This window comes from Hemicordylus capensis, chromosome 15 (genome assembly GCF_027244095.1).
Source record: "Hemicordylus capensis ecotype Gifberg chromosome 15, rHemCap1.1.pri, whole genome shotgun sequence".
NCBI lineage: Eukaryota > Metazoa > Chordata > Lepidosauria > Squamata > Cordylidae > Hemicordylus > Hemicordylus capensis.
The window spans coordinates 19,647,027-19,674,315 of NC_069671.1; the positions used below are offsets into that span (position 1 = coordinate 19,647,027).

A 27,289-nucleotide genomic window follows, 5' to 3' on the forward strand; every position below is an offset into this window, starting at 1 on the left:
CCACAGAGCTTCTGTGATTTCAAACCAAATTACAGAAACAACCCCCCCAGAATGCTCGAAAGGCTCCTCACACGGTGCTCTGCTCCCTCCCCAATAAGCAGCCCTTCTATTGCTGCAAGACACCACTGGAACGTGGCCAGCTGCCTTCGGCGGAGTCAGACCCTTGGTCCATCTGGCTCAGGGCTGCCCACACTGACTGGCAGAGGCGCTCCAGCGTCACAGTCAGCGCCACCCTTCCCTGGAGGAGATGCTTGAACCTGGGACCCTCTGCAGGCTCAGCAGAGGCCCTTCAGCTACTGGGCTACTTCTCGGTTGTTTCAGTAGGAAGGAGGAAATTGGGGGGGAAACAAGTGAAGAGTTGCTCAGAGCCAAGTGTATCGGTCTCCCTAACTGTAGAGCGAGGGAGGGAGGGAGGGAGTGTACATGTGTGTGCATTTACACATCCGTATGTACACACACACACACAATCATTTAAATATGTGTAAGCGCACACACAAATCTCTATGGAGTACCTGAGCTAGAGGTTTGCAACCAAAGGGTAACACTGGTGTTAAAAGGCTGGGAACCCCAGCGCTCAATCAAAGTGCAACCACCTTTCCTCGGAGAGGCCCCCACTGCTGACATCGCCTGGAGAGCAGGGCTGATGCCAGACAATCCCCACCACCACCCACACCCCCCCCCCCCATCTCCCCAGCAGGCTGCTCTGGGAACTGCCAGCTTTCTGAAACGACAGGCTAGCGCTCCGTGCTTGGAGGAAGCCAAGAAGCAGAACCGAAAGGGTGCGACAAGAGGGCTGCATGAGGGCACCGGACTTTGCCCGAGAGCTAGCCGGCAATCTCTTCTGCAAACTCAGAGAGAATCCCTCCGTTAATCGTTAAGCCGGCGCCAGCACCCTGAACGGGGCCCAGAGAGGTCCTGTGGGCTCCCAGGAGACTTCAAGAGCCCTTGACATTCCAAACCGCAATCGAGCGCCTCACCCCAGCCAGCGATGATTCCACCTTGGCGCGGAGGAGGAAGGGCGCGCTGCCCTCGGCCTCCGTGAGAAGAGGAGGGGCTGCAGCCAAGCCATGGCCAGCGGGCCGGCTACGTCGCCCCTGCCAGGGAGGAACAGGCTGCTTACCCAGAAGCCACGGCTGCCGCTGCCGCTGCTCCCCTGCCCACCCCATCAAAGGAGGAGAAAACTTTGCATACAGGTAGAGAAAAGCAGCTCTACAAGACGCCTGCATTTTAAAGAGGGGCAGGAAAAGACCCACCATGGGAGAAAAAAGTCTGGAGAACCGGAGACACCCCCGTTACATCACAGCCCTTCGCTCAACTTTCATCAACATTTTCAAAATCTATAAGAACAACCCTGCAGGGTCAGGCCCAAGGAGGCCCAGCTCGTCCAGCATCCTGCTTCCCACAGAGGCCCACCAGATGCCTCTGGGGAGCCCACAGGCAGGAGCTGAAAGGGGCCGGCCCTCCTCCCTCCTGCTGTGGCTCCCCTGCTGCAACTGGGATCCAGAGGCATCTCCTTGCCTCTGAGGCTGCAGGTGGCCTACAGCCACCAGCCTGGGAGCCATTGATAGACCTCTCCTCCGTGACTTCGCCTAAGCCCCTTTGGATGCCGTATATGGGAGAAGAATCACCCCCTGTCCCCAGTTAATGCTCCCTATTATTTATTTATTTTATACATTTCTACACCAGCAAGAAAGATGCACACAAAGACAAATGTTGCTGCAGGGCTGGGTTGCAGGCTTCTGAAAAAGCCTTGACCCCCCACCCCCCCACACACACACCCCACCCCGCCCCTTTCCTCCTTTCCCAGGAGCAAAACACACCCAGGGCAGGAAACGTTGGCGAGTTCCACGTCCGGAACTCTCCACGCCAAAACAATCCAGGGCGCATGGAAGGCAGAATGAACAGCTTCTCTTAAAGGCAAGGGCGTGAGGAAAACCACACAAGGGCATTGTGCTGCTTGTGACTCTTTAGCACCCCGCTCTGTTTTCAGCCATGGAGGAAGACCCACACTGCCGTGGGGGCCCAAATGCCAGGCCTGGCTGTGCTGGCACCGAGTTCCCAGCAGGCTCCACGATGAACCGATTTGGCAACAAAGCAAGAGAGCTGGTCTGGTGGCAGCAAGCATGAGCTGTCCCCTTTGCTAAGCAGGGTCTGCCTTGGTTTGCATTTGGGTGGGAGAGTACGTGTGGGAGCACTGGAAGATGTTCCCCTGAGGGGATAATGGGGCCACTCTGGGGGAAAGGAGCAGCTGCCTGCTTGCATGCAGAAGGTTCCCAGCTCCCTCCCTGGCAGCATCTCCAACGAGATAGGGCTGGGAGAGAGACTCCTGCCTGCAACCTTGGAGAAGCCGCTGCTGCTAGTCTGGGTGGACAATCCTGAGCGAGATGGGCCAAGGGTCTGATTCGGGAGAAGGCAGCTTCCTCTGTCCCTACGGGCCCCCCAGAGAAGACACCAGCTTTTTGTCAGGCAACTCGACAGTGGCGTAGGAAGCCCCCTAGCGGCCTGGCCTGCCACGGAGGCCCCTGGCACCGAAGCCCCCCACCCCCTCCATCGCCAGGTGGGGGCCGGTGCCAGCCCCTCCGCCACGCCCCCGCCTCACTGCTGCCACCGCCTCCCCCACCCTGGCCATCATGTCGCGCCCGACTCTTGCGGGGAGATGGGCTGTTCCCTTTATTGCACGAGAGGAGAAGCAGCCCCTCGACCTGCTCACCCGCAAGAGCCGGGTGCGACAGCACAAGCCCTCCAAGCCGACCCACTCCCAATGAGGCAGGCCTGCTTCTCTCTCTCTCTCTCTCTCTCTCGCCTCGTTTGGGGGCGGGCAGGGGGTGCCTGAAGCTCTGTTGGTAGAAGCAGGCCCAGCCCAGCTGCACACGGGATCAGGACGGAGGCAAGTCACACGCCTCTCTTGGACAACTGTTCATTCTTATTTAGAAACACACACACACGTATGTATATAGCCCTGACTCACCGGAGACACACAACTAGAGGGAAGAGACACTTCTCTTGAAATTATAAATCTCCTGCGGGCAACACCACCACCACATCATCATCATGCAGCAGAAAAAGGCATCCCACGTCAGCAACTGGTCAGCCAGCAGGACTGGAGGCCATGCTCGGGCGGAATCCCCCGGCCTGCCCAAGGGCCACCGAAGGGGCTTCGCCCGAAAGACCACGGAGGGCTAAATGGCAGGAAGGGGCTCCGCCCGAAATAGCCTGGGTAAGAGGGGTGACCTCTGTGGGGCCGACGGGTTTGCCAGCCCTGGGTGACGAACCCAAGGCTACCCTCTGCACGTGCCAAGGCTCTCGGAGGTGGGCTGCAGCAAGGATGTGAGAGGCCCAGGCAGCCTCCACGTTGGAGAATCCCTCCCCTCCTTCTACAACGCAAGAGGCAGGCTGCGAGCCTCTGCATCCCGTGGCCGGCCACCTGCTCCAGCAACACGGGCACCGTGTCGGGCTTCACGGAGCAGATCCGGGGCTTTGCACAGCAAGCTGCCTGGCCCCCAGCATTGAGGCCTGGGCAAGGGGAGTGGGATGGGACGGGACGGGACCAGAAGGGAAACCCGCCCTCCGTGGGAACTACAGCCAAAGCCGGCTCCGTTCTTTGGAGAGGCGGCCCTGGGTTCCCAAGCCAGGCACTTCTCCGCTCTGCAAGGAGGGGAATGCCGCGGGTATTTCCGGGCCCTCCTTGCTCCACACGCGACCCGACTGCGATGTGACAGCGCCCTCTGGCGAGGTTGCTTTGCAAAGGACCGATGGCGGAGACTCTCAAACGAGGGTCCCCAGACGAAGGTGATGGGACTGCAACTCCCATCACCCCCTGGTCATCGGGGCAGGGGACGATGGGAGTTGTAGGCCAACAGCATCTAGGGAGCCCAGTTTGAGAAGTCCTGAATTACTGGGTCTTGCAGGGAGTCGACTGAAAAAGCTCCAGGAGGACGGCTGCTGCGTTGGTTTGCAGCAAAACCAGCAGGGTCCCGTTGCACCTTAAAGAGCAACACATTCGTTTCGGCATGAACTTCTCATCCACTTCCTCCCGCCCCATCCTTCGCTTTTCCAGGGCTCCAGGAATGCCTGCATGGCCCTGCGTGTGTCCGTTTCAAAAGGCCTCTGTGGGGACCTTTCAGTGCACGCCTGTCTATCAGCACTGAGTCAGGCTGAGGTTTCCCTCCTTCGTGGTCTCTTGGTATTTTGTAAGCAGCTTTGAGTTTGGAAAACAAAAAACAGGGGTGTAACCAAACAAAGAGAGCCTGCTTGTCTCCGAAAGGGAGAAGCACAACCAATAGCCTTCCATGTCCCTCTCCCAGAAACGTGTCGATGGGGAATTGTACTGGGGGCTAGAAGACCGCGGAGAGCCTTGCTCACCTGAGCAGCCGCCCCCGGCTTGGCACCCGCCATGGAGCCAACGTCCTCGGGAGGAGAGCTGGCCTTGCAGCAGCGAGTAGCAACTGATCCCCTTTGCTAGGCAGGAGCTGCTTGGGTTTGCATTTGCAGGGGTGACTACGTGCGAGGGCTGTAAGATATTCCCCACGGAAGGAGAGCTGGTCTTGTGGTAGCAAGCATGAACCCCCCCCCCGCCCCCCGTGTTAAACAGGGCCCACCCTGGCTTGCATTTGAATGGGGGACTACATGTGAGCAGGGTGAGCTATTCCCTAGGGGCTGATGGGGCCGCTCTGGGAAGAGCAGAAGGTTCCCAGTTCCCTCCCTGGCAGCATCTCCAAGAGAGGGCTGAGAGAGAGACTCCCACCGGCAACCTTGGAGAAGCTGCTGCCAGTCTGGATAGACAGTCCTGAGCGAGATGGACCAAGGGTCAGACTCAGTAGATGGCAGCTTGGTCAGAGAACTTCTCCAGGCCGTGGCGGAGGGGCCACAGGCCACCTTCCTAGATGCACCCCATTCCCCCCCCCCAGCCCGGATGAGACTAAGGGGAGCTGTTCAGGCCTCTGTGTTCCTCAGCCCACTGATGGGAGCCCTTCAAGGAGCAAGCTCCAGGAGGCGGCTGAACACGTCAGGGGGCAGTTCACAGACCACCCCCACCAGCACCCCCCGGGGGTGAGAAAAGCTGAGCGGGGGGGGGGGGGAGTTGCCTTTTTGGCCTTCTGCAAGGTCTTGTGCCCAAGCCCAGCTCCGCCCCCAAGTCACCCCAAGGAAGGTTCTGGGTGAGAAGGCCAGCCCGCCCCACACCAAGGGGCATGTGGGCTTGTGCCAGTTCCCGGCAGCCCCAGATGAAAGGGGGAGGGGACGCTGGGGGGCCAGGGATGGCTGCCTCCCTCTCAGTCCTCCCTAGGCATAGAAGGAGCCATGCTCTCTCTCGCAGTGCTACAGGAAGCTTCGCCGACTAAGATTTCAGCCTTCCCAGGACGGTGCACAACCGGGCGCTCTATCCACAGGGTCAACGTTTCTTACCAGACCACCGCCAAGTTAGCTTCAGGTGCATCTTCCAGAAACAAAGACGGCCGTTCCCCTCCTGCTCCCAAGAACCCAGAGGGAGACACGCACCCCTCCCTTGCTCAAGAGACTTGTGAGACAGACACACTCCCAGGAAAGTCAGGGCCAGCCCAGGCTACGAGAGAGAGAGAGAGAAGCCGCGTTCTACTCACCCACAGAGACCGGAGGCCTTTCAGCAAGCTCGGGCAGTAATAATAGTCCATTCCTGCTCAGAAAAGCCCGCCCGGGGCCGGGAGCGAGAGGACCCCCCGCCTCCGTTTCCGTCTTCAGCAGAAGGTCCTGAGCAGGCTGGAACAAACCCCAGGCCGCATGAATATTTCAGCAGGCCGCCTACGAGGAGGAGGAGAGGCACTGCACGGGGCGGGCTGGCCCTTCAACAGGTGGGGCTGCCCGCACGGGAGCAGGGGCTGAGCACAGGAGTCCTCCAAGGAAGCCGAGCCCTGGCCCGTCCTAGCCAAGGGCAAGGGGACCAAGCGGCAGAGGCAGAAGCGTGTCTGCGGGGGCTATTTCCAGTGGGGCTTGCAAGCCAAGGGCTCCGAGCAGCACGCCATGGAGAGGATGTGGGCTCTGCAACAAGGCCAGGGGAGCAGGCCGGGCTTTGTGGCCGGCTGGCTGGCTGGCTGACCTCATTTCCCCTGCCGCTGCAGGCAGGGAGGAGGGGAAACAGCCTCCGTAATAAATGGAAACACACACTTTCTGAATTAAACGGGCGGTCAGCGGGGGGGGGGGAGATCAAGGGACTCTCTCCGCAGCAGAGGATCGCTCCGCCCTCCGCGAGCAGCAATACTTGCAAACCAAGAGCCAGAAACGTGACCCCCCCACCCCACAAATTATTCAGCAGCAGCTTCTGTGATCCTTGACGGACTCACTTCTAGGCGCGCCTAGGAGGGCGGGGGCAGAGAGGGAGGGAGCAAGACAGGCCCCTCTCTCCTCTCCAGAGCCCAAACACTTGCCAACTTTTAAAAAATATTATTTGTATTGTTCAAGAATCCATCTCGGTCTTCTTTTAAATGACAATTCAAAGTTTAAGTCAATAAGTGGCAGGCATTAAAAACGCAGCCCGGTCAGCCTCCCCAAAAGCCACGTCTTGACGAGGGAGCGAAACTAGCTAGGGGAGGGCAGGGGGGGCTTCATCGGAAACAGAGTCAGACCCCTGGTCCATCTCAATCAGGATTGTCTTCACAGACTCCAAGGTGGCAGGCAGGAGTCTCTCCCAGCCCTCTCTTGGAGATGCTGCCAGGGAGGGAACCTGAAACCTTCTTCTGCTCTTCCCAGAGCGGCTCCATCATCCCCGGAGGGGAATCTCTTCCAGTGCTCACACTTCCAGTCTCCCATTCAGATGCAACCAGGGCAGACCCTGCTTAGCTATGGGGACAAGTCCTGCTTGCTGCCACCAGACCAGCTCTCCTCAAGGAGAACCCTGCTCCATCAAGGGGGCACTTCACACTCAGCACCACAAGACCGACTCAACCCCAGCCCAGCGCCAGGCCTCCGAGGGAGCTGTGCTTGCTCTGCACCACTGCAGAGGGGCTGCTCACAAGGCCCTCGCCTTTCCCAGGGCCAGCAGGACTGTGTGGGAGCACGACGTGTTCCAGATCAGACCTTCCAACAGGTTGCCTGGGGGCGGGCTGCCGGGGGGGGGGGCAGCCCTGCCGCCTCTCCTGCTCTCCAGGTTCCCTTCCCTGATGCAGATTAGCTCTTCCTAGGGCTGGGATTAGTGTGCCGACTCAGCAGGAGGAAATCGGGCCTCCCACAAAGATTAAGCCCTGCTGTGATTAAACTCATCTCCCACACCCACCCAATCCCAGTGAATCGTGCTGGGTGCACAGCGAAAGGTGGAAGGAGAGGAGCATGAAACCAGGCACAGGAAGTCCAGAAGCAAGAACCGGGCGGGGGGGGCGCTTCTGGGTCTCCCCTCTCCTCTGCCATCGGCCTTCCTTGAGGAGGAGGAGGAGGAGGAGGAGGAGGAGGAGGAGCATACCCATCCACCCACCCACCCAGGGCCCAAGTCCCCAGGAGCCTCCAACCCCCTGCCTCTCATGCATCCACACCAGCAGGACTTGGAGCAGAGGAGAGACAGGCAGGACTGAAGCAGAAGGAACAGGAAGGAGAGCTCATGAGGTCCTGCACAGAGGATCTGTTAACCCAGCAGATGCTGGACTACAACTCCCATCATCTCCTGTTTCAATGGCTTAAAAAGCAACCACCATCCGATCCTTACTCCCCCTTTGAGCATCATCAACGTGTATCCAATGCACTATTATGATTCTTTTGGAAAGCCTTTGGTGATCAACCTCCTCCTCCTCAAGAGATGGGATTCCACATTGTAATTTAAGAGTGTGTTCCAAGTTTAGCTCAAGCCACTGTGAGGAGGGTGGGCTCTTTTTTAGAAACACACGCATGCAATCCTGAGCGGGGCGGCTTGGAAGGAAATGGGTCCAGCACCCAGACTGAGCCGAGGCAAGGACACCATTCCAGACACACCCAAACTGCAGCCAGCGAGACGGAGCCTTCTCTCCGGAAGGACAACGCAGACCTGTCAGGACTCCACCCATTAGGACCACTCTCACAGACCTGACAACTGTAACGTGTTCTACACGGGGCTGCCCTTAAAGCTGGACACCGATTTGGGGCAAAGGCAGCCTAACACTGGGGTTCCACAGAAGAACCGCGATTCCTGGCCTTCACTTGCACCGTGGAACTGCACGGGACCGTCGAGTGTGCATCCTCCGGGTGACCGTGAGGTTCAGTAGGGCTCCCAGCTGCCCCACACAGACAGACGGGACCCTAAAAGAGTGTCCCAGAAACACTTGCAACATGCAGGGGGCTCACAGAATCCCCCGGAGGCAGAGATCCAACATCCTGACTTGCCAGCAGCTGCTGGAACCGGCGTGCCATCCTGGGAACATGGCAATCCCTTTGGTGGCCACACGGTGGAGTTAAACACCCAGGTGGTCACAAGTCTGGGATTCCGAGTGAAGGGAAGTCCCATCGGTGGGCAGAACTAGGCAGCCCAGGTGCCTGCATCCACAGAAAGGGCAGGTGAACTGAGAAAGTGACAGGACACAGAGCACAGGCGTCCTGGCAACCACCTTCCAAGGCTTGGCCCAGCCATCCACTCGACACATTGGACCCAGCCACTCCCATCCATCTGCTCTCATAACCTCCAGGTTTGACTACGTGGGGCTGCCCTTAGAGCAGGGGGTCTCCAGCCTTGGTTCTCCAGCCGATGTGGAACTCCAACTCCCACCACCCCCCCCCCCCCCGCCAGTTTACTGTGGCTGGGGATGATGGAGCTGGAGCTAAACAGCGGCTGGAGGCGGCTTCTCCCCACGGCCAAGTTCTCCTGAGGTTCCTAGTCACCCCAACTCCACACGATGGGTCCCACGGACCAGAGAGACCGAGAAGGAAGGAGGAAGGCCTACCGCCACCCAGGGACCGGCCGTCCGCTCCTTGTAAAAGCTGCGGCTCCTCCGCTGCACAGACAGGGCGGCCGGATGCCTCGCTCCCCAAGCGCCGCGGTCCTGGCCGGTCTGCTCTTTCCCGAGGTCCTGCTGGAAAGAGCTCGCTTGAGACAAGAGGCCGGCAGGGACAGGATCCGAGAGCCGGTTTGGTGGCATGGCCCTGACCCCCGAGGGGGCGTTGGGAGTCGGCACGGCAAGGCCCACCAACCCCCCTGCGGTGGCATTGGGCCAAGGGCTGCGGGGAGGCGGGCAAGGCTGCACAGCCCAAGGGGCAGGGCCCCCACCGGGCAAGGAGGGGCCACACAGTGCCCTGGGCTGCCCTGGCACCTTCTCTCCTGCACCCAGTGGGCCAACCAAGGCCTCGAGGCTGGCAGAGCCCCCTGCCCGCTCCTTCCCAGCTGGCCAGCCGAGGGCTCTGGCCGGGTGCCAGGGAGAGAAAGCCTCCAGCCGACGACCCTCCACTCACTCGCCGGCTGGGAAGGAGCCGGGAGCCGCACGGCCCCCTTCCCAGGTGCTGCACCCAACGGCGTCCGGGGCGTGGCAGATGCGTGCGGAGCCGAGGGAAGGAGCCGGGGGCCAGAGCCCGGCCTGGGGCTGCCGGTGGGCCCCCTCCACCCCCCCCCAAAGGAGCCTGGAGCTGCCCACTGGCGGTTTCCTTCCCTGCAAGATACTCACTTTGACCCTTACGGCTGGGCGGGGAGGGGGGGAGCTGTCACCCCACACCATCTGGGGAGCCAAGGTGGACAAGCCCCGATGTCTGAGATTCATGGACCAGGGCAGGGTCTTGGCCACCAGCTCAGAGGGCGTGGAAAGGGGAGTAGACAGACTCATGGCAGGCGCGTCTACCAGTGGCTACGAGGCAGAGGCCGCCTGACTCTCCCTCGGCGGAGCAAAAGCGGGGAAGGAAACTGCCTTCAAGCCCCAACTGGGGACTTCCCAAGAGCAGCCGGCTGGGCCCCGAGGGAAATCGGATGTGGGACAAGATGGGTCTTGGGCCAACTGCATCCAGTCTGAGAGGACGTACCCGTTTCTCCTCGTGGAAGGAGGAGCCTTGTTGAGCCCCGCTCCGCTGATTCAGCCAGCCGTCTACGCTCTCTGGAGGGAAACTGGGGCGGACCCTTGGCTGGCCCGGCTTCTCCCTTTCTCCTGGCCCAGATGGCAAGCTGCCTCTTGCTCTGCCCGGGCGAGCCTTTTCGGAGTAGGAGCGCTTTAAGTCCAGTGGGGGGACAGCGGCCAGACTGGGCACGGAACTGTTCCATTCGGCCCCACTCTTGACTGCGGGAGAGTCAGCCCCAAGAGGGCTCCCATCGGTGCCACCTTTCTGCTTCTTCAGACCACGCCCAGAGACGTGCTGCTGGTGCCAACCGGCCTCAGAAGACGCCCTCGCCTGCTGTTGCTGGGGGCCCGTCCCCTTCCTTAAGGCTCCTCCGTCAGGAAGCACCTGGGAGGGACGAGGAACCAAGCCGGTCTCCGGCTCCACATCCACACAAGCAAGGCTGGGCTCCTGGTTCGGGTGATCGGCATATTTTGCACCGTGGTGCCTCCACAGAAGGCTCTCGCCTTGCTCCTCGTCGAGAATGAACGTTTTCTTCCTTGTGCCAACCGGATCTACCGGCAAATACTTGGGTTTCTCTGCAAGGGGCCTTGCCCAGTGAGGGGGGCCAAACTTCCCATCTCTGGCCTTCAGAGGACTCCGCTCCGGGCTGCTACTCTCCAGTCTCTGTCTCTCACTTCCACACACGTTCTCGGGCCCACAGGATTCCGTCGCGGAGACACCCTGCTTAATACTTGCAGGGGGGTGATCTAGGCCTTTGGGGTCACTCCGGTTGTAACCGCAGGATGTCCTATCTGCAGAATTCCTTGCGGACGCCAATTTTTCCCAAGGGAACAACCTGCTCTCCTCGCGAAGGCCACCCTCCCTCCTGTCCAGAACCGCAGAGGCCTTCCTGGAATCTTCTTTGTATTCTGCCATCAGAGCATCAATGTCAAGAACTTTCGAGCGATAATTACCAGCGCTCTTCTCTTCGGCTGTGCCATGGCCACGGTCGCTGCACTTCGGTGGTCCTAAAGGCTCTTGGTTCTGGTGCCAGTGTCTAAAGGAGGAAGGGGACTTTGGCTCCACGCCAAGGGAAGGAGGATCGACATCTGTCACTCTCTCTTGAGCATCCTCCTGTCGTCTCCCGAGAGATCTCCAGTTCTCAGCTCTCAGCTCAGTTGGTGGATATTTCAATGTGCCTTTCTTGGAGAGGTCCAAGGTGTCTCCCTCTCCCCAGCTCTTACTGAGATGCGTATCCAGAGTGCCTTGAGTGTCTGGAGATCTTTGACTGTGCTGGCAGTGTGATGGTAGGGATCTTCTGGAAGCACTAACGTGAGGAGCAAACAAAGCATTTTTCGCTAGCGAAGAAAACTCTTTGCTCTTGAGAGGTTCCAGAGTTTTTCCAGAGACGTTTTCGTTTTCATCTGGAATCTGGTAAGTCACAGCAAAATAGGTTGCCTTTGGCTCCGAAGGAGAGAGCGGACTCTTGAGACAGTCATCTGGGCTGCTGGGAGAGACAAAGCTCACCTCCCTTGGCTCGGATCCATATCTGAACCTTCTGTTTCTTTTTGCAATTGAGCCGTCACAAAGCTGGAGGGGGTCCCTGTAGTTCAGTGCTTTTGCGTTCCCTGCCCCAATGTCTTCAATCTGGGAGGTGTCATGGGGCAAGGTTTTCCTTCGCCATCTTTCGGAAGCTTTTGGGGCAGAAATGCTAAGGCCGCCTCTCCTGGCCCTCTCTTCCACATCAGGTTGTTGGAATCTGCCTCCTTCCGTTTTGCCGGAAACGTCCAATTCTTCTTGTGCACCATACGCAGTTGAAGGTTTCCTTAAGCCAAAACCTTTGGGTTCTTCCTGCTCATGAGTTCTCGCGTCTGAACTCGGGTGGGAAGCTTTCCTGCCGAGGTTCGGCCATTGGCTAGTCCCACCGAGAGAAGGTGAGCTCTCAGGCTGGCTAACACTGGCCAAAGTGGTCTTCTGACTCGCGCTGGATCGAGCTTCACAGCCATCTATCCCGCCTGAGCCTGCCTTGAAGCTCTCGTGTTTCGGGATTTTGAAATCCTCCATTCTACCAGCAAAGCAAGTGTCGCTTTTTTCTTTTTCTGCACCTGAAGACAAGTTAGAGCCTTTGGCATCTGCCAACCCCAAGCCCTCGCTCCTGTTTGTGAAGTGCGATGCTTTCCCCGGGACTTGCTGCTGTCCAGGCTGGCTGCTGTCCAACTCGGTTACTTGCTCACGTTGGCTACAAGAGACGTGAAGCTCTTGCACAGAGGCTGCTTGCCTGGCAACTTCCTCTGCATCCTTCGTTCTGGAAAAGCGACTCTCCTCTTTCCAGCCACCACCCTGAATGTCAAGGCCACCTGGCCACGCAGCATCCCCAACACTGCCGCTGGTTCTTCTCCTCTCCTTCAAAGATCTTCTGCTTCGGAGCGTCACGGCCTTCTCCTCGGGCACAGTCGCAATCACCTCGCTTTGCGCCCTTTCGCCAACCGTCTGGAGGATTTCGTACCGTGGCTCTATCCTCTGGTACATCAAGGAGTCCTCGATGTGCTTCGGGGTGGGTTTCTCAAAGGCCTCTTTGATCGCTTCACTTTTCCACGCAGCAGCCGGCAGGACTCTGCCCTCATTTAGAATCTTTGCATTTCCATCTTTCTTGGCATCCAGCAGCAGATCGGCCTGCTTGGGGGGCGTTTTCTTTGTCGGCGGGTCCAGTGCTTTCTCCATCCGGGGGTCCAGCTGTCCCCCGACGAGCTCCGTCCCAAGGTGGTGATCCGCAGCAACATTGTGCCTTTGGACGTTGTGCTCAAACAGGGTCGCGCGGACAGTTTTAAGACGTGCCTTTTCAGCAGGAGGGGCGGAGTGTGTGTGCAGGCTGCGATCGGCGACTGAAGAGGGACTTCCACTCTGCAGGGCCACATTTTGCTTCAAACTCCTGTCTCTCTCGAGGTGCCCATCCGCACACGGGATCTTGAGGGGCTGCCGTGGCTTCCATGGGGGCCCGACCACACACGAACCCATTCCACCCAAGGGACTGGCCTCGTTCTGGAACAAAAAAATGACAAACTGTTTTTTAAAAGTAAGTCTTTTTAAGGTAGCACCTCTGGATACCACAGGTGTCATTTCTCTAGCGAGAGAGTCAGAAATATTCCCATTTGGGAACACTTCTGTAAGCAACTCTGAGCCAGGGAGAGAAAGTGGGATGTAAATCTACTAAATAAATAATTCACACGGCCGTTAGGTTTTTTAATCCTCTGCAAGAAGGAGCACCCTCTAGGTAGGGTATAAAGGCCATTCTTGGGTCTTTGCCCTTGATTTTTATGAGCATAACTTTTTCTCAAGCATTACAAGAATGAAACAGTATGTCACCCTCCCATCACTTTCTTCTTGGTTAAGTACTAATTTTAAGAAGCACTTTTCTTGACATCCCAAGCCTGTCGTTTTGTTTAAGAGAAGGTTCCACAACTCTATTAAAATTATTTCTCTCCACAGCAAGGCTGGCCAGGAGGGCCCTAAGGCTGCACAGCATCAGGAACGGCCCTAAGGCTGCAATCCTATGCCAAAGTAAGCCCCACTGACCCCAGTGGCATTTACTTCCAAGCAAACATGCATTGGATGGGCCCATAAATCCTGCTACACTTTTACTATAGCTACTTGACTTGCGATTTAAGCATTACCTTTAAGAGTACAGTGGTCATGCGTGTCCTTCTTAATGTGAGCCTATATATTATTGTAAACTGTAAAATTACATTTGATACAATTTTAAACATAATACGAATGTAATACAATTAAATTTAATACAGAGTTGTAATTCTAATCTACAATATTAGATTGATATCCTGCTTTTTAGTCAAGGTTGGTTTCCAAAGCAGCACACAATTTTGATCCACTAGAAGAGATGCTTGGAGGTCTACTGTCAGGTAGGTGTGTGTGCCCAGAAATTTTAAGCGTGTCTTGCCAAAGTAGTACGACTCGTCCACACAGCAATGCATCATTTTTATGAGCAATTGAACAAACTGTCCGAGAAAGGGCTGGGAACTTAATGCAAGTCGTAATGACTACTACAAGCAAGACATAATTCACTGAATGAAGGAGAGAGGTGGGGTCATTTTGCAGAATTCTGTTGAGTTCACTGAAAATGTTACACTCTCGTGTTCAAAACCTCCCAGTACATATTAACCATACACCCCAAAATATACCCGATTCCTCTGTGCTGCGGAGTTCAGCAAAGGGATTAGCAGACTAAGCTTATTAGGATTAGGCCATTCTTAAAATGCACACAGTCCGTTTCTTGCACAGCCATATGGGCAAGGAGAGCACTAGGCCATGTTGAAACAAGATTCCATTTGGAAGCAGAAACTCGGCCATCTTTTCTCACCTCTTCGGTTTCTGGGATCTCACTAACAGACTTGCTGTCCGGTTCAGCTTGCCTCTCCGGCTTCGCTTCGCTGCCAGTCACGGGGCTCGAGAACCTGTTTGCAAAGATTCCACACCGTTAAAAAGGAATAATGGGAGAGTGGCTGATGCAGACCAAGTCAGGCCGTTTGTCCATCTAACCCAGAACCATCTACTCTGGCAGGCAGCAGTTATCCAGCATTTCAGAAAGGGACCTTGCCAAGCTCGGCTACCAGGATGCTTTTCACCAGAGATGCTGGAGACCCACAGAAATATCACAAAGGTCACTGTGTTCGTCCACCTTCAATAGCAATGCCTCTGAGGCTTCACCGCACCCCTACTCAGTAACCTGGCGCCATCATTGGCACATCTGCCATGATGTGCTCCTGGATCGAACCCTGCCTCGCTATTTAAGCAGGCATCGACAAATCCACTTGCCAGGGGGACTGAATGAATAAATAAAGGTATTCAATAAATTCAAAACTGAATAAGTAAATAGAATAAAGTGCCCCCCCCCCCGCACTGCCTTCTGGCAAGCAGGATGCCCAGCACCACCCAGATCTCCTCCCCAGAGGCCTCCTTTCTCTCCTGCCACTTTTGAGAAGGTAAGAAACGGCAGGCATCCCTTTCTAAGCATCAGGAGAGGAGCTCCCCCCGATTCTTACCACCTCCACCTCCCAGTAAAAGTGACAGAAGACCTCTCCTAAGCCCTGTGCCGGAGAAAAGGATCCGAGGGAAGAGCAGGGATCGGTGGCGGCCACAAGTCAGGGCTGGCTAGTGAGCTGAGCCTAGATTTGGAGATCCCTGTATTTAACCCACTTTGCCTTCTACCAGTTTCACAGGAACTGGGTCTAGTTAAAAGATAAAATGGAATGAACTCCAGGACGATGGCAAGAGAGGGTGAGATCCAGAAGCACATCCTGGCAGGCAGGCAGGCAGGAGGGTCCTCAAGTCCCCAGGCGTCTTCCACAGCTCTGATCCAGTAAACACCCTACAATGGCCCACAACACCACAACATTGCGGGCCTCATTTCAGGTTCCCCTGCCGATTTCGAAATATAACCCAAAAGAACTAACTGGGTTTTTGTCCCCTCATTTATCTATCTATCGTATTTTTATACCGTCTGATATGTGCATCTCTAGGCGGTGTTATATAGTGTGGAATATTAGGAGTTCCATGCTACAAAACCAATCATGCGTTTAAACACCCCAAATCCTTTAAGGCTGTGTAGTGAACTCTGCAGAGAAACCCAGCCAACAAGGAGGATGCACCATTTTCAACAGAAGCAAAGTGGTGTGGGGAGAGACGGACACTCCTCAACACCAGCACTGGTGACCTCCTCCAGCCTGCGGCTGTGTGCAAAATGCAGTGGCGCTTGTGAAAACAGCCTCTAAACTTGTGCAAATGCAGAAAGAGCCAATACATCAAGAAAGGTGCTCAGAAATGCAAGCGCTCCAAGGGGAAGCCATCATCCAAACTTGTGGAACGGGATGTCCGTGCTGCTGCTGAGAACCCCAAACGGCAGAGTTCAAACTCTACTGAACTCTTCCCCAACTTACAGTTTTGTCAGGTCTGCAGAAAGAGGTCGTGACCGGAATGACCGCCGCAGATTTCCTGGCTTAACGTCGGCATTTTCGGCCGTCAGTTCTTTGATTCTCTGCTGGATGTTCAAAACTCGGCTTTCTTTTCCGGGGCTTTCAGGCAGAGGCTCCGCATTCACTGGAGCCGGGCTGTTGGCGGACGCATCCAGCAGATTCACAGGTTTCTTAGCACTGCCTCCCCTCATGCTCCGGTTTTCGGCATCGGTTGCATTTGCGGAGGTTTCACTAACGGCGCGTGTTCTCTTTTGATTTAATACTGTCATCTCTTTAACGGACAAGCCTTTGCTCTTGGGTGGCTCCTTGCTGTGGTCTGAAGTGGCTGCATTCTCGGCTCCTGGCTCATTTTCTTCATCTGGATTTTTAAGCCGCTGTTCCCACAGGTATTTGCTATCCTTTGCCAAGGCTTGGCCCAAGTCTTTTGGAGCGTTCCGGCATGAAGAGGCAGCCTCATTCGGAGGGGGCTTCGGGGTCTGAGAACTGGCGTGGCTTTTAACACCAGGGGTGCTGTCTGTCTGAAAAGTGGTTTTCAAAGTCAGTTTTGAAGGATCAGCTCTCCCCAAGCCCAGGGGGTCGCTCTTGGGCCCCTTGATTTCAGAGGGACAAGATTTCCTTTGCACAGAAAGGTCTCTGTTTTCGAACTTTGCCGTGAGATCCATGGACAGCGGTCTCGGTTTCCTAACCCATGATTTCTCAAGGGGTTTCTCATCCAAGAGGTCAGAACCGCAGGGCTTTGGATCCTTTAACGACTCCAGAAAGAGCGCGGACACCGGTCTCTGTTTGGGCCTGGGCGGCATCTCACTAGCGAGGGCAATGCTGCTGCCCGGCTGCTGCTCCTGATCGAGTGCCCTCTCTTCAGCAGCACCTGCAAAGGTGTCTTTCTGTTCGAGAGGTCGGCATGGGTTCCAAGAGACCGGCCGGGATTCGGAGGAAAGAGACAGCTGCCTATGGATACCAGCACCTTTGGGTCTTCGGTAGGACACCTCCGACTTGGAAAGAGGAAGTGGCCCCTTGGGGGGCTGTAAAGTGCTAAACGTTTGGGAGAAACCAGCCACACTTTTGTCTGGAGTCAAGGTCATCCTGGTTTTCTCAGCGCTTCCCGTTTCAAAGAGAATGACTGTGTTTGCCTGAGGGCGGGAATAGAAGGGCATATTTGCAACCAGCTCATCACTGGGGCTTTTGTGGTCAATGGATTTCTGATCAACCAGCGGTGGGACGTTGCCCGTCGACCCCTTCCCAGCAGTCGTCTCTTCAAAGGTTTTGGCAAACGCAGAGGGCTTGGGGGCCGAGACAGGGGGCTTCACCATCGTGAAGGTATCTGAAGACTTCTCCCTGGAGAAGGGCTTGGGAGTCAGCCACGGCCTTGAAGCAGCCGGAGCCACGGGAGCTGGCCTCAAGGGGCTCCTTTCTTCCAGAAGGAAGGAACTCGGAAGCTCACTGGGCTGGCTGCTGGCAAAGGCCTGCTGCAGCTTCGCTTCACTGGTCAGCTCGCTGAGATGGGTCAAGGGAGGGAGGGCCGAGCCAACTTCAACCTGCGTCGCCATCCCTCGCGTTAAGCATCCAGCGGAGTTCGGAGGAGCCCGAGAGGAAGCGCGTGCTAGCCAAAGAACAAACAAACGCAGGGTTAATGCTGGAGCGGAACAGCTGCTTGATGGCCAATGACTCACTTGCTACCATCCCCGTAAGATTCCTATGCTAGCCACTGGACAGAAGAGTGAAGTAATCTCCTCTCTGCCCAACCACATGCCTTAGCTGGTGGGCAGCACTTCTGAGATATGATGGCCAGCCTTCAAAACGGGGCAGGCTACATATCAGTGAAGCCGGGGATCTTCACTATTCTTCAAGCAGGGTCCACTTGGGCAAAACACCTTCCATGTGAGAGTCACTTCCTACTGTGCTGACCTCTGCACAGCTCTGCGCTTTTCCCAGTGCGGGGAGGGCCCTGAAGAGAGACCGAGCCCTCTCTTCAGAGCTCTGTGGGGAAAGCGCCGGGAAGGGCGACACACTCCTGCACTCCGTGCATGCCTTCCAAGATGGGGCAGGGGTCCAAGGGGGCTCTGTTCCCTTTAGGAGAGCCCCCCCAGGGTGCTGGGCAAAGTGCAGCACGGCATAGCGGGAAGGGTCATCTTCGCACGGTGCCAGGAGAACTGCACAGAGTATTCGGCTTTGGCCGAAGGTTTGCGCAGGCCCAGCAAACAATTGGTCAGGGAAGAGCATGTAGGGTTGCGGGGGGGGGGGCACCACTGGTTCCCAGGTCTTATACTGAAGAAGGCGGGATTAAGGTGAGCAAGACAGGTCGGAGTATGTCTGGCAGCCATGGGGTACAAAGAGATGTTTGATAGTGGGAGTTCCTTCCTTGGAATGGTCTTTGCCAAGGAATTTTCCTGCGGGTGCCCCTTCACCCCCTGATAATATCTATATGGAAAATACAGGTTTCTTCAAGTCATTCGAACAACCAACATTCTTGCTCGCATGAAGACTTCAGCAGTCCCCCAAAGCTATCCCGCATTCCCACCCGGTATAACCCAGCATATAACGGACTATTTTTCAAGTGGAAGTAGGTTGTTTTTGTAGTCTGCTTCCACTGGAATCCCAGCGCACAGTTGACTACAAGAGTCTTCATGACACCATCATGATAATGTGGCTGGCTGGACAGAGCAGTGCATGCGCCAAGGAGTTCTTCCGTCCATTCATGCTCCTCCAGCGATTCCTGTGTGGCAGCCGATTACTGAGCAGAATTGTAACATCGGACTTACAAGGGTTACTCCAGAGAAGATCCCTTGCACCTCACGCCACCTACCTTGGTCTCCGTGGCCCTTTTATAGTGGTGCCAATGGAAAAGGAGGTCAACGGACTCTGGAGTCATTCTGAAGGGCATCTCCCCCATACACCGCACGAAGAATGGCTCAAGAAAGAAAAGGCCTCAGAGCGCTGCTCCTGTGAACAGAATAAACCAGAGGCTCAGGAGAATCGTGAGTCTGTGCAAATACACACTTGAAAGGCTTGCAATACCCAAACCCACATGGGCGGGGGCAAGTCCCCCTCCCCCTCCCCGAGCTACGTCGCTCAGAACCTATCTCCACACAATACTACTTGTACGATATCACACAGGAAGGTAGCAGTTGGAATGGACACACTGGAAGGAAGTGCACGGAGCAGAGGAGAAGTGAGCGAAAGAGAAGCAGCAGAGGCCCTGTTGGTAATCCCAGCCAGGCCAAAAAAAAAATGCTTGCATGTGCACACATCGTAGTCTAGAGGGTCTAATATGGAAGAGGAAACTGGCCTGCATGGGCATCTCTCATTCAAGTGTGAAGAACGGGTTCTTTCCGAACAGGGGTTGTGACTGCAAAGGGATGTCACCAGGCAAATTAAATCCCTTCTCGAAAACAGGGTCTTTGCTGGGCTTGTTCAGGACTAGGATGGAATTAGCAGGACAACTCCAAAACGCTGTTGGAGTGTCTGCTAGTGGCTTTGAATGCTCCCAGTTGCCAATTCTGTTACTGGGCTTTGCACTGGGGCTTAATCCCAATTACCGTAATTAACTTTCTATGGTGGTTCCCTGGTTAAGGCTACAGACAGCTCCGCTGGGAAAACGCCTGCAGCCTTAACCAGGTGTCCAAATGGGGGTCTCATTCTGAGTGCATTCAGGATAGCACTTGACTACTGATTCACTACTTGAATGACCACAGGGTCATTACTGTGGAAAGAGCTGGGCTTCACAGGAAGCTGCCATAGAGAGCCTGCCTCTATATCCGGCTTGTGTGGCTTCCCCAGGCATCTGGAGGGCTACCACGTGAAACAGGGAACTGGACCAGATGCGCTTTAGGTCTGATCCAGCAAAGTGGTTCTTTTGGAGAAGGGAGAACCAGCCCTAAGGGGGGACTGCAGGCTCTTCAGATTCAGAACAGACAAGGCGAGGTGTGGATTGAGGGTTTCCGATTCCCTCCTGAGCCGATGGCTACATCTAAGCTGGACTTGCAGGCTTCACCGGCTGAGGTCTAAGCGATCCGAGTGCAAGAGATCTCTGGGGTGCATGCAGTCATGAATAAACACAAACGCCAGTACAACTGTAAGAGCAATAAGTGTGTTGGAGCGAAGCTGCCACTCACAGAACTGAGTTCAGTTCAGTTCTCGCTCTTTTGGCACTGGTGAAGCAACGCCTGCCTCGGCAAGCCGGGCCAGAAACGCCGCCGCCACCCGAAACGGCACACGCCACTCAGATCCCGCCGGGAGCATCCCCTGGCAGAAGGCAGGCCGGGCACTCCCTGGGAAGGGTGCCCTTTGTCCTCACAGCGCAGCAGCCAGGCCGCCCTCCCTGGGGATTGGCAAGAAACCACCCAGGACACCCCACCCAGGCTCACCGGGCAGAAGTGGTTCCCAGGCAACCGTGGCAGCCTCTTGATTCACTGCCCTGATTATCTCTGCCCCTTGGTCTTAGAACCCTGCTCTTTAGGTTTAGAGGCTTATTAAAAAGGCGGAGGCGGGGAGGGGGGCGGTGACAGTCCAGAGTGCGGCTCATTGAGCCAAGATTCCTCTCCCCTCCCCTCGAGAGCTCTGGCTCCTCCTGGGGCCCAAACGCCTGGCTGCGGACACTTGCCCAGCACGGGGAACCACTTAGGAGGACTAGCAGCACCGACGCCCGGCAAGAGAAAGAGGCCAGGAGTGCACCCTCTGCTCTGCGCAACAGAGAGGATCTCTCCATGAGGAGCTCCGTGCTCCCTGCCCCGCTGCAAGGACAGTGCCCCACAAGAGAGCCTTCTCTGCCTAGCTAAGGTTTCAAAAATACCTACAGGAAGATGCTTGGGCCTCACTGACTGACATGCAACTCCCAGACCCAAACGCAAACCACAGAAACGTGGCAGGTTTACCTCGCAAAGATTACCAGAAAAGGTTCTTAATTTCCTGGGAAATGCAGAAAAGCGCTCCCATTTTATGCCAGTTTTATTATGCTGTCTTCCAACATTTTTATTCCGCAGCTTTTGCCCTTCTCATTATTTTCTTGGCTTCCTTTTCACTGAAAACTGTATTTCTTGTTTTTAGGTTCTATTTGAATGTTAACCGCTTTGCAGAAAGGATTTTAGAAGAGCAGCGTGCAAATATTTTAAACAACCGACACATAAATTTCAGCCAGGCCACCTTCAAGCGATCTGATCAGATGCACAGACGAACTGCATGAGATGGGCCTTAACGATGCTTGCTTGGCAAATTCAAGGAGGGGCGACTTGTGCCAACAACACGCACACACACACACACACACACACCCCTCTCCGATACAAAGGACTGGAACCCTGTGAGAACGAATCCCAAGGAGCATGACTGTCCCTTGTACCCAAGTTAAGATGGCAAAATCTCCACCCTGGGGAAACACAACAATCAGCCCAGTCATGTAGGGAAAGGGAAGGAGGTGGCCGCCGAGGGTGGGGCTGGTCTGAGTTCAGTTCAAAAGCGCAAAGGACTTGGAAAAGCAAAATGAAAACCCTGAATATTCAAAGGCAGAGCGCCGTGAAGACCAAGAGAAGAGAGCCTTCAGCCGCATACCAAGTCTGCGTAGTAGATTGCCAATATCCCAGAAAGGTCCCAGCCACCTCAACCCCGGGGTGGCTGCCGAATCTTCCTGGCCGGCCACCATGGCCGGAGAGGAGGAAAACTGATCCCTGTGATTTGCTGCAAGGCCGTCCAGAGACGAGAACTCAGGTACTCCCCACGCGGAAAGGGAGAGCGTCCCCAGACTCCCGAGAAGGTCGGCTCCACGCACAGCAACTACATTCCTTTCTCCGGCTCCTCTCCCGGAATTGGGAGTCTTTGGTGTCCCCCACTTGGTTTCACTTCCAGCCATCCCCAGAGCTGGGGGGATGCAACAAGGGACGGCAAAACAGTCCAGCAGAGCCGCCCAAACACAAGCCAGAGCCTGCGGGGCATGGCATGGAGGTGGAACACACACACCCTCTTGGAAAGCAAAACCGAAGGTCTTGGGATCTGACAGGCGAGAGCAAGTCTGTCCGCTAATGGAGCTCCATTGGGACCACTGGCAAGAAGCCTCCGAGAGAAGCAGCCACTCCACCAGCCCACCGGTTTGCACGATGGGCTTTGACTCAAGTCACCCCAGGTCGGATACCTGTTTGACGGGCTGCAGGAGAGCAAAGATGCTGCTGCTGCTGCTACCAAGGGCAAGGCATCTGCGTCTAGGTTGCTGCCCAAGGCCCCACCGCTTGCAGACGCCGGGAGAAGCAAACCTACTTCACGCCCACCAACCCCCATCAGGATCCAAAAACAGAAGCTGGGGCACTTAACAGCGTGCAGATGAACAGGCTCACGCCCAGCTCCAAACTGCCACACGCAACCCACATTTGGGGCCACTTCAGCAAGACAGAACACGCCGTGAACGGAACCACCAGGCATTGTTTTGTTTGTTTTAACAAAATATGTATACCCCGCTTCATGTTTATATGCCACTACAAATATTTATACACCGCTTTTCAGCAAAAGTTCTCAAAGCAGTTCACAGAGAAGCAAGCAAGCAAGCAAGCAAGGGGCCCTTCCTATCCCAGAAGGGCCCACAATCGAAGAAGAAACTCAAGCTGGACCCCAGCAGCCAGCACTGGAGCACATGCTGTGCTGGGGTGACGTAAACTCCACTCTGCTAAGGATGCCAGAAAGCCACCCGATGCTGCTTGCTCCATCCAACGCTGGGATGCCCCACCTGTGGCCCTCCAGATGTGCAGGCTGAACCACCACTCCTCTCATCCCCAGCCACACAGATGACGGGAGTTGTCGTTCAGCAACATCCGGGCATCCCAGCATCAGGGGGTCCCACAAGTTATCAGGCTTCCTCTACCGGTCAGCAGCACACATGCACAAGCGCCCTGAACACCTCTGTGGAGCTTTTGCCGCTGGCAGGCAGTTCGGCATCCTGGGAGACAGTTCCCCTCCACTACCGACTGGGTCCCTGGCCCCACACATCCCCTTCTGCAAAAGCTGCCCCCCTTCCATCTGCCGTCCTCCTCCTCCTCCTCTGCGCCCGGCCTCGGTCCGATGATGCCTCTGCTTCCTCCCAGTCATCCGCACTCAGGCTTGAACTGCGCGGAGATCCACCGGAAAGAATTCAGAGCGACATCTGCCGCATTACTGGGCTTGCGCTCCCGCCCCGGCTCGCCTCACTTTCCCTGCCCATTAAAAGAGGCCGCCGCGATGCGCCTGCAGCTCCCGCCCTCCGCGCAACTCCTCTCCACGCTGCCGAAAATAACTACGCCTCCACAGGAGTCGCCGGGATCCACGCACCTCGGCTTCCGTGAAATGCCCCTGCCCGTCTCTTAGCTTCGCGCCACGCAAATCTATGGGTGGCAGCTGATGGCCCCGTGTTCGGTTGTCGACACAGGTGTCTGGGGAGCTGAGGAGTCCGGCCCGTGGGCCATGGAGCTCAGAAGGACTGCCTACTCTGGCTGGCAGCAGCTCTTCTCCCAGGTTTCAGGCTCAGAGTCTTTCCTAGCCCTCCAAGCAAGCGATGCTCTTTCTACCACTGGCCTGCGGCCCCATCCCCAATACAGGGACATCGGGAAGCCCCCTTGTATTGAGTCAGACCATCGGCCCATCCAGTTCCACATCGTCTACACAGACTGGCAGCAGCCAAGGAGATTTTTCTGACAGGCCATACAAGACCAAGAGCCACTCAGTAATTTTATTCTGTTTTTATTGCCACGTATTTTAATGTGTGACTTTTAAATATTTTAAATTTTGTACACCGCCTAGAGATATACGTATCAGGTAGTATAAAAATATGATAGACAGAGAGACCCCACAGAGAGGGCACTGCTTCTGAACCCCCATCAGTGGAGCCCCCACAGTCAGACCCCTTTCCCTGCTTTGCCCGGGGACGGGGGGGACACACCAGGGGACCCACGCCTTGGGACCTCCCTCTCCGGGAGAGTGACCCTTGTCCCCACCAGGACCCAGAGAACAGCGCCAGCACCCAGCTCAGCCGGAGCTGCAACGCCACCCTCGTGGGCCCACCTTGCCGCTCAACGGCTACCTCCTTGCGAGGAGGGCTCTGTTCTAGAGGAGGAAGCCGACCTGGGGCCAGACGAGACAGACGGAGCGAGGCCGGTGGGGGGCGGACGCCTCCATCCCGCACTCGGTCCTCGCTGTCCGGATGCCAAGCAGCCTGGCTCCAGCCCGATCGCTCCTCGGTGAGCCTGCCCAAAGACTGGCCTCTCCAGCACGCCAATCACGCCTACCTGCGTCCGTGTCCATGCCTGGCCATCTGCAGGCAGCCCCGGGGGGGAGTCGCCGTAAAGCCCACCACCTGGCCTCAGTGGAGAGCAGCAGGAGAGAGGCAGGACAAATGTCTCCTGCCGTTTCTCCCAGGCGAAGGCGGAGCCCGAACATCCCACCACCACAGTCCCGAGGTCGATGTTCCTGCAGGGCCCCGCACGCCTCCGGCTGCCAGGACGCAAGACTGCAGCTTGCTGTCTTGGTGCATTCAATACAACCACCGCGACCCACCGAGCGCAGCCCAATTCAGGTGTATTAATATTGAAAGAAGCCTCAGAAGCAACGCAGAGGCTGCAGAATGACGCAGGGTGTGGAAGACGGGGAACGAGAAGTTCCCCTTCCTCTCTCATCGTTCTAAAACGGAGGGTCACGCCGCGAAATGGACCGGGAAGCGGTTTCAGGACAGACAGAAGAAAGGACTCCTTTGCACAGCACAGAATCAAATGATGGAACTCACTGCCACGTGATGCGGCAATGGCCACTCACCTAGATGGCTTTGGAAGTGGACTAGATAGGTTTACAAGGGAGAAGAGGCCTATCGAGGGTGTTGGCCATGATGGCTGTATGGAACCTATTGGTTCAATGGCAGCATCTCCCAGTTGCTGGAGAGGATCTTCTCCTCGTGGGCTTCCCAGAGGCAACTGGTGGGCCACTGTGGGAAGAAACAGGGTGCTGGACAAGGCAGACCTTGCCTCTGATCCCGCAAAACTCCTCTGATGTTGGGCTAGGTCCGACCTCTCCATCCCACACTTCCAGCACAGGCCTCGCTTTTGCAGTGTCCCCTATACAAGCTGCGTCGAGGAAGACAAAGCCGTGGACATTAGCAGGGTCACTTCCAGAGCTACTGGACAGCAGCGTGAGCGGAGCTTGAGCAAAGCCAGATTCTGACAAGCCAACAACATCTGGGTGGGAGAGTGACTCACAATGTTGTCTTACTGCACAAAACCCACATCGCCCACAAACCCTGTACCAGTGGTTAGGCATGCTGATCGGGGGTGTGGGGAAACAAGGGAAGCCACAGATTTCCCCTGGTGGATTTCCCCACCAGGGCATTCTACAAGGGAGGGACTACCAACAGGAAAGGCCCTCCACAACACACAACACATCCACAAATCTACACAGTTAGCCCTAACTAAAGAGCCGCAAATTTACCCTTGGCACCCACCTTGAAGACCTTGCCAACAAGCTGCTGGCATTTCAGCTGTCCGAGAGGCTTCCTCTGCCTGGAGAGAGAGCTTGCAGGTTGTGTGAACCCGCAGGACATGCAGGGATTCCAAGTGAACCTTTCAGAACCACCGTCCAGTTCCCACGGGCAAAGAAAAATGGTGGTGCCACCTGCAAAACGTCAGCATTGGCAGACACGGAAACAGGAATGGTCCCCTTTGCTAAGCAGGGTTTGGTTTGCATTTGGACGGGTGCCTCCCTGCGAGCGCTGTGAGGTCTTCCCCTCAGGGGAAGGGACTGTTGCTCAGTGGCAGAGCTTCTGCTTGGCCTGCAGAAGGTCCCCGGTTCCCTCCCTGGCAGCATCTCCAGGTGGGGCTGGGAAAGACCCCTGCCTGGGACCGCTGCCAGTCAGTGTAGACAGTCTTGAGCGAGATGGACCGATGGTCTGTCTCAGCAGAAAGCAGCTTCCTAGGTTCCTCAGTCCCTTTGGTAAAGGCCTAACAAAAGCATCCTGGTGGTTTACAAAAGCCAGTTATAATTAGATGAGTCCCTATCATCAGTGAGGTTTGTGGCCTGGACGTTAAAATTAAAGGCACTGCCCCAGCCATGAGCAAGCGTGCCTCTCCTTGTCACCAGCCACTCACTGGACTCCTGGCCTTGGGCCTGAACCCTGTAATAAGCCTTCAGGAATTCTGAAAAGACGTGGCAGGGCAAAAGAGAGGCCAAGGTTATTTACTGAGCAAGGCAAAGGGGGGGGAAACCCAAGACACTTCTGGCCTCAGGACATTCCACCAGAAAGGGGCAGGAACAGGGATTAGCATCACAAAAGCTGAGGGCTCCCTTAAGGCTGCACAGAGCCAGGAAATGAGGAGCAGGAAAGGGAGGCCGCTTTCCAAGAAGGGCATGAGCCAACAGGGCACGGGCAGCCAACCTTGGCTCTCCGGATGCTGGAGAAGCCCAAACCACACAGCAAAACCAAAAGAAGAACCACTGTCCAAGCCAAAGAGGCCACAGGGCAGACAAGCAGCAGCAGCAGCAGCAGAACGCTCACGACTAAAAGAGCGGGAGGTCAATCCTGGAACACCAACCACTAAAAGCAGCAGAAAAAAGCCACCCAGAACCGCCAAGAGGAGAGCTGGTCTGGTGGGAGCAAGCAGGACTTGCCCCCTTAGCTAAGCAGGGCCCACCCTGGTTGCATGTGAATGGGAGACTCAGGGGATGGAGCCGCCGCTCTGGGAGGAGCAGAAGGTTCCCAGTTCCCTCCCTGGCAGCATCTCCAAGACAGGGCGGAGAGAGATTCCTGCCTGCACCCTTGGAGAAGCCGCTGCTGCCAGTCTGTGAAGACAATCCTGAGCTACATAACATGAGAACAGCCCTGCTGGATCAGGCCCAAGGAGGCCCATCTAGTCCAGCATCCCGTTTCTCACAGTGGCCCACCAGATGCTGCTGGAAGCCACAGGCAGGAGCTGAAAGGGGCCTGCCCTCTCTCCTGCCATTACTCCTCCCATCCAAACACAGCTAGCTAGACCCAGGGTCTGACTCAGTATATGGCAGCTTCCTAGGTTCCTAACCATGGTTAGGATCACAGGAGGGAGAAGCCCACAGACACAAGCAAGGGCCTCCTCCGGAGTCAGAGCCTTGGTCCCCTTCGCTCAGCATTGTCTGTACTGACTGGCAGCGGCTCTCCAAGGTTCCAGGCAGGAGTCGTCGTCCCGTCCCCTGTCCCCGCCCTGGAGATGCCGCCAGGGATTGACCCGGGGACCTTCGGCAGGCCAAGGAGGGGCTCCACCCCGGGCTGTGGCCCCACCGGCACTGCCTGGGCATGGAAAGCTCCTCGGAGAGGGCGCCAGGCCCAGGGCAGAGCGTCCCAGGCCGTGGCACCCTTGGGGGCTTCTCCAGAGGACCCCTCGGAGCAGGGGCAGGCC

The 27,289-nt window shown here is 56.3% G+C and overlaps 1 protein-coding gene across 5 annotated transcripts in view; it reads right to left on the minus strand.

The window, feature by feature from the left end:
• KIAA1671 (KIAA1671 ortholog) overlaps positions 1-27,289 on the minus strand; it is a 58,443-nt gene that overhangs the window by 20,105 nt on the left and 11,049 nt on the right. For 4 of the 5 annotated variants that reach the window (XM_053279476.1, XM_053279479.1, XM_053279475.1 and 1 more), the window contains exons 2-6: positions 18,733-18,869; positions 15,894-17,529; positions 14,318-14,411; positions 9,934-12,984; positions 8,871-8,999 (exon numbers count right to left, since the gene is read on the minus strand). In XM_053279476.1, the coding sequence (XP_053135451.1) occupies positions 8,871-8,999; positions 9,934-12,984; positions 14,318-14,411; positions 15,894-17,476 (4,857 nt within the window). In that variant the 5' untranslated portion in view covers positions 17,477-17,529; positions 18,733-18,869. The remainder of the gene's footprint in view (positions 1-8,870; positions 9,000-9,933; positions 12,985-14,317; positions 14,412-15,893; positions 17,530-18,732; positions 18,870-27,289) is intronic. The other variant, XM_053279478.1, reaches the window with a different exon arrangement.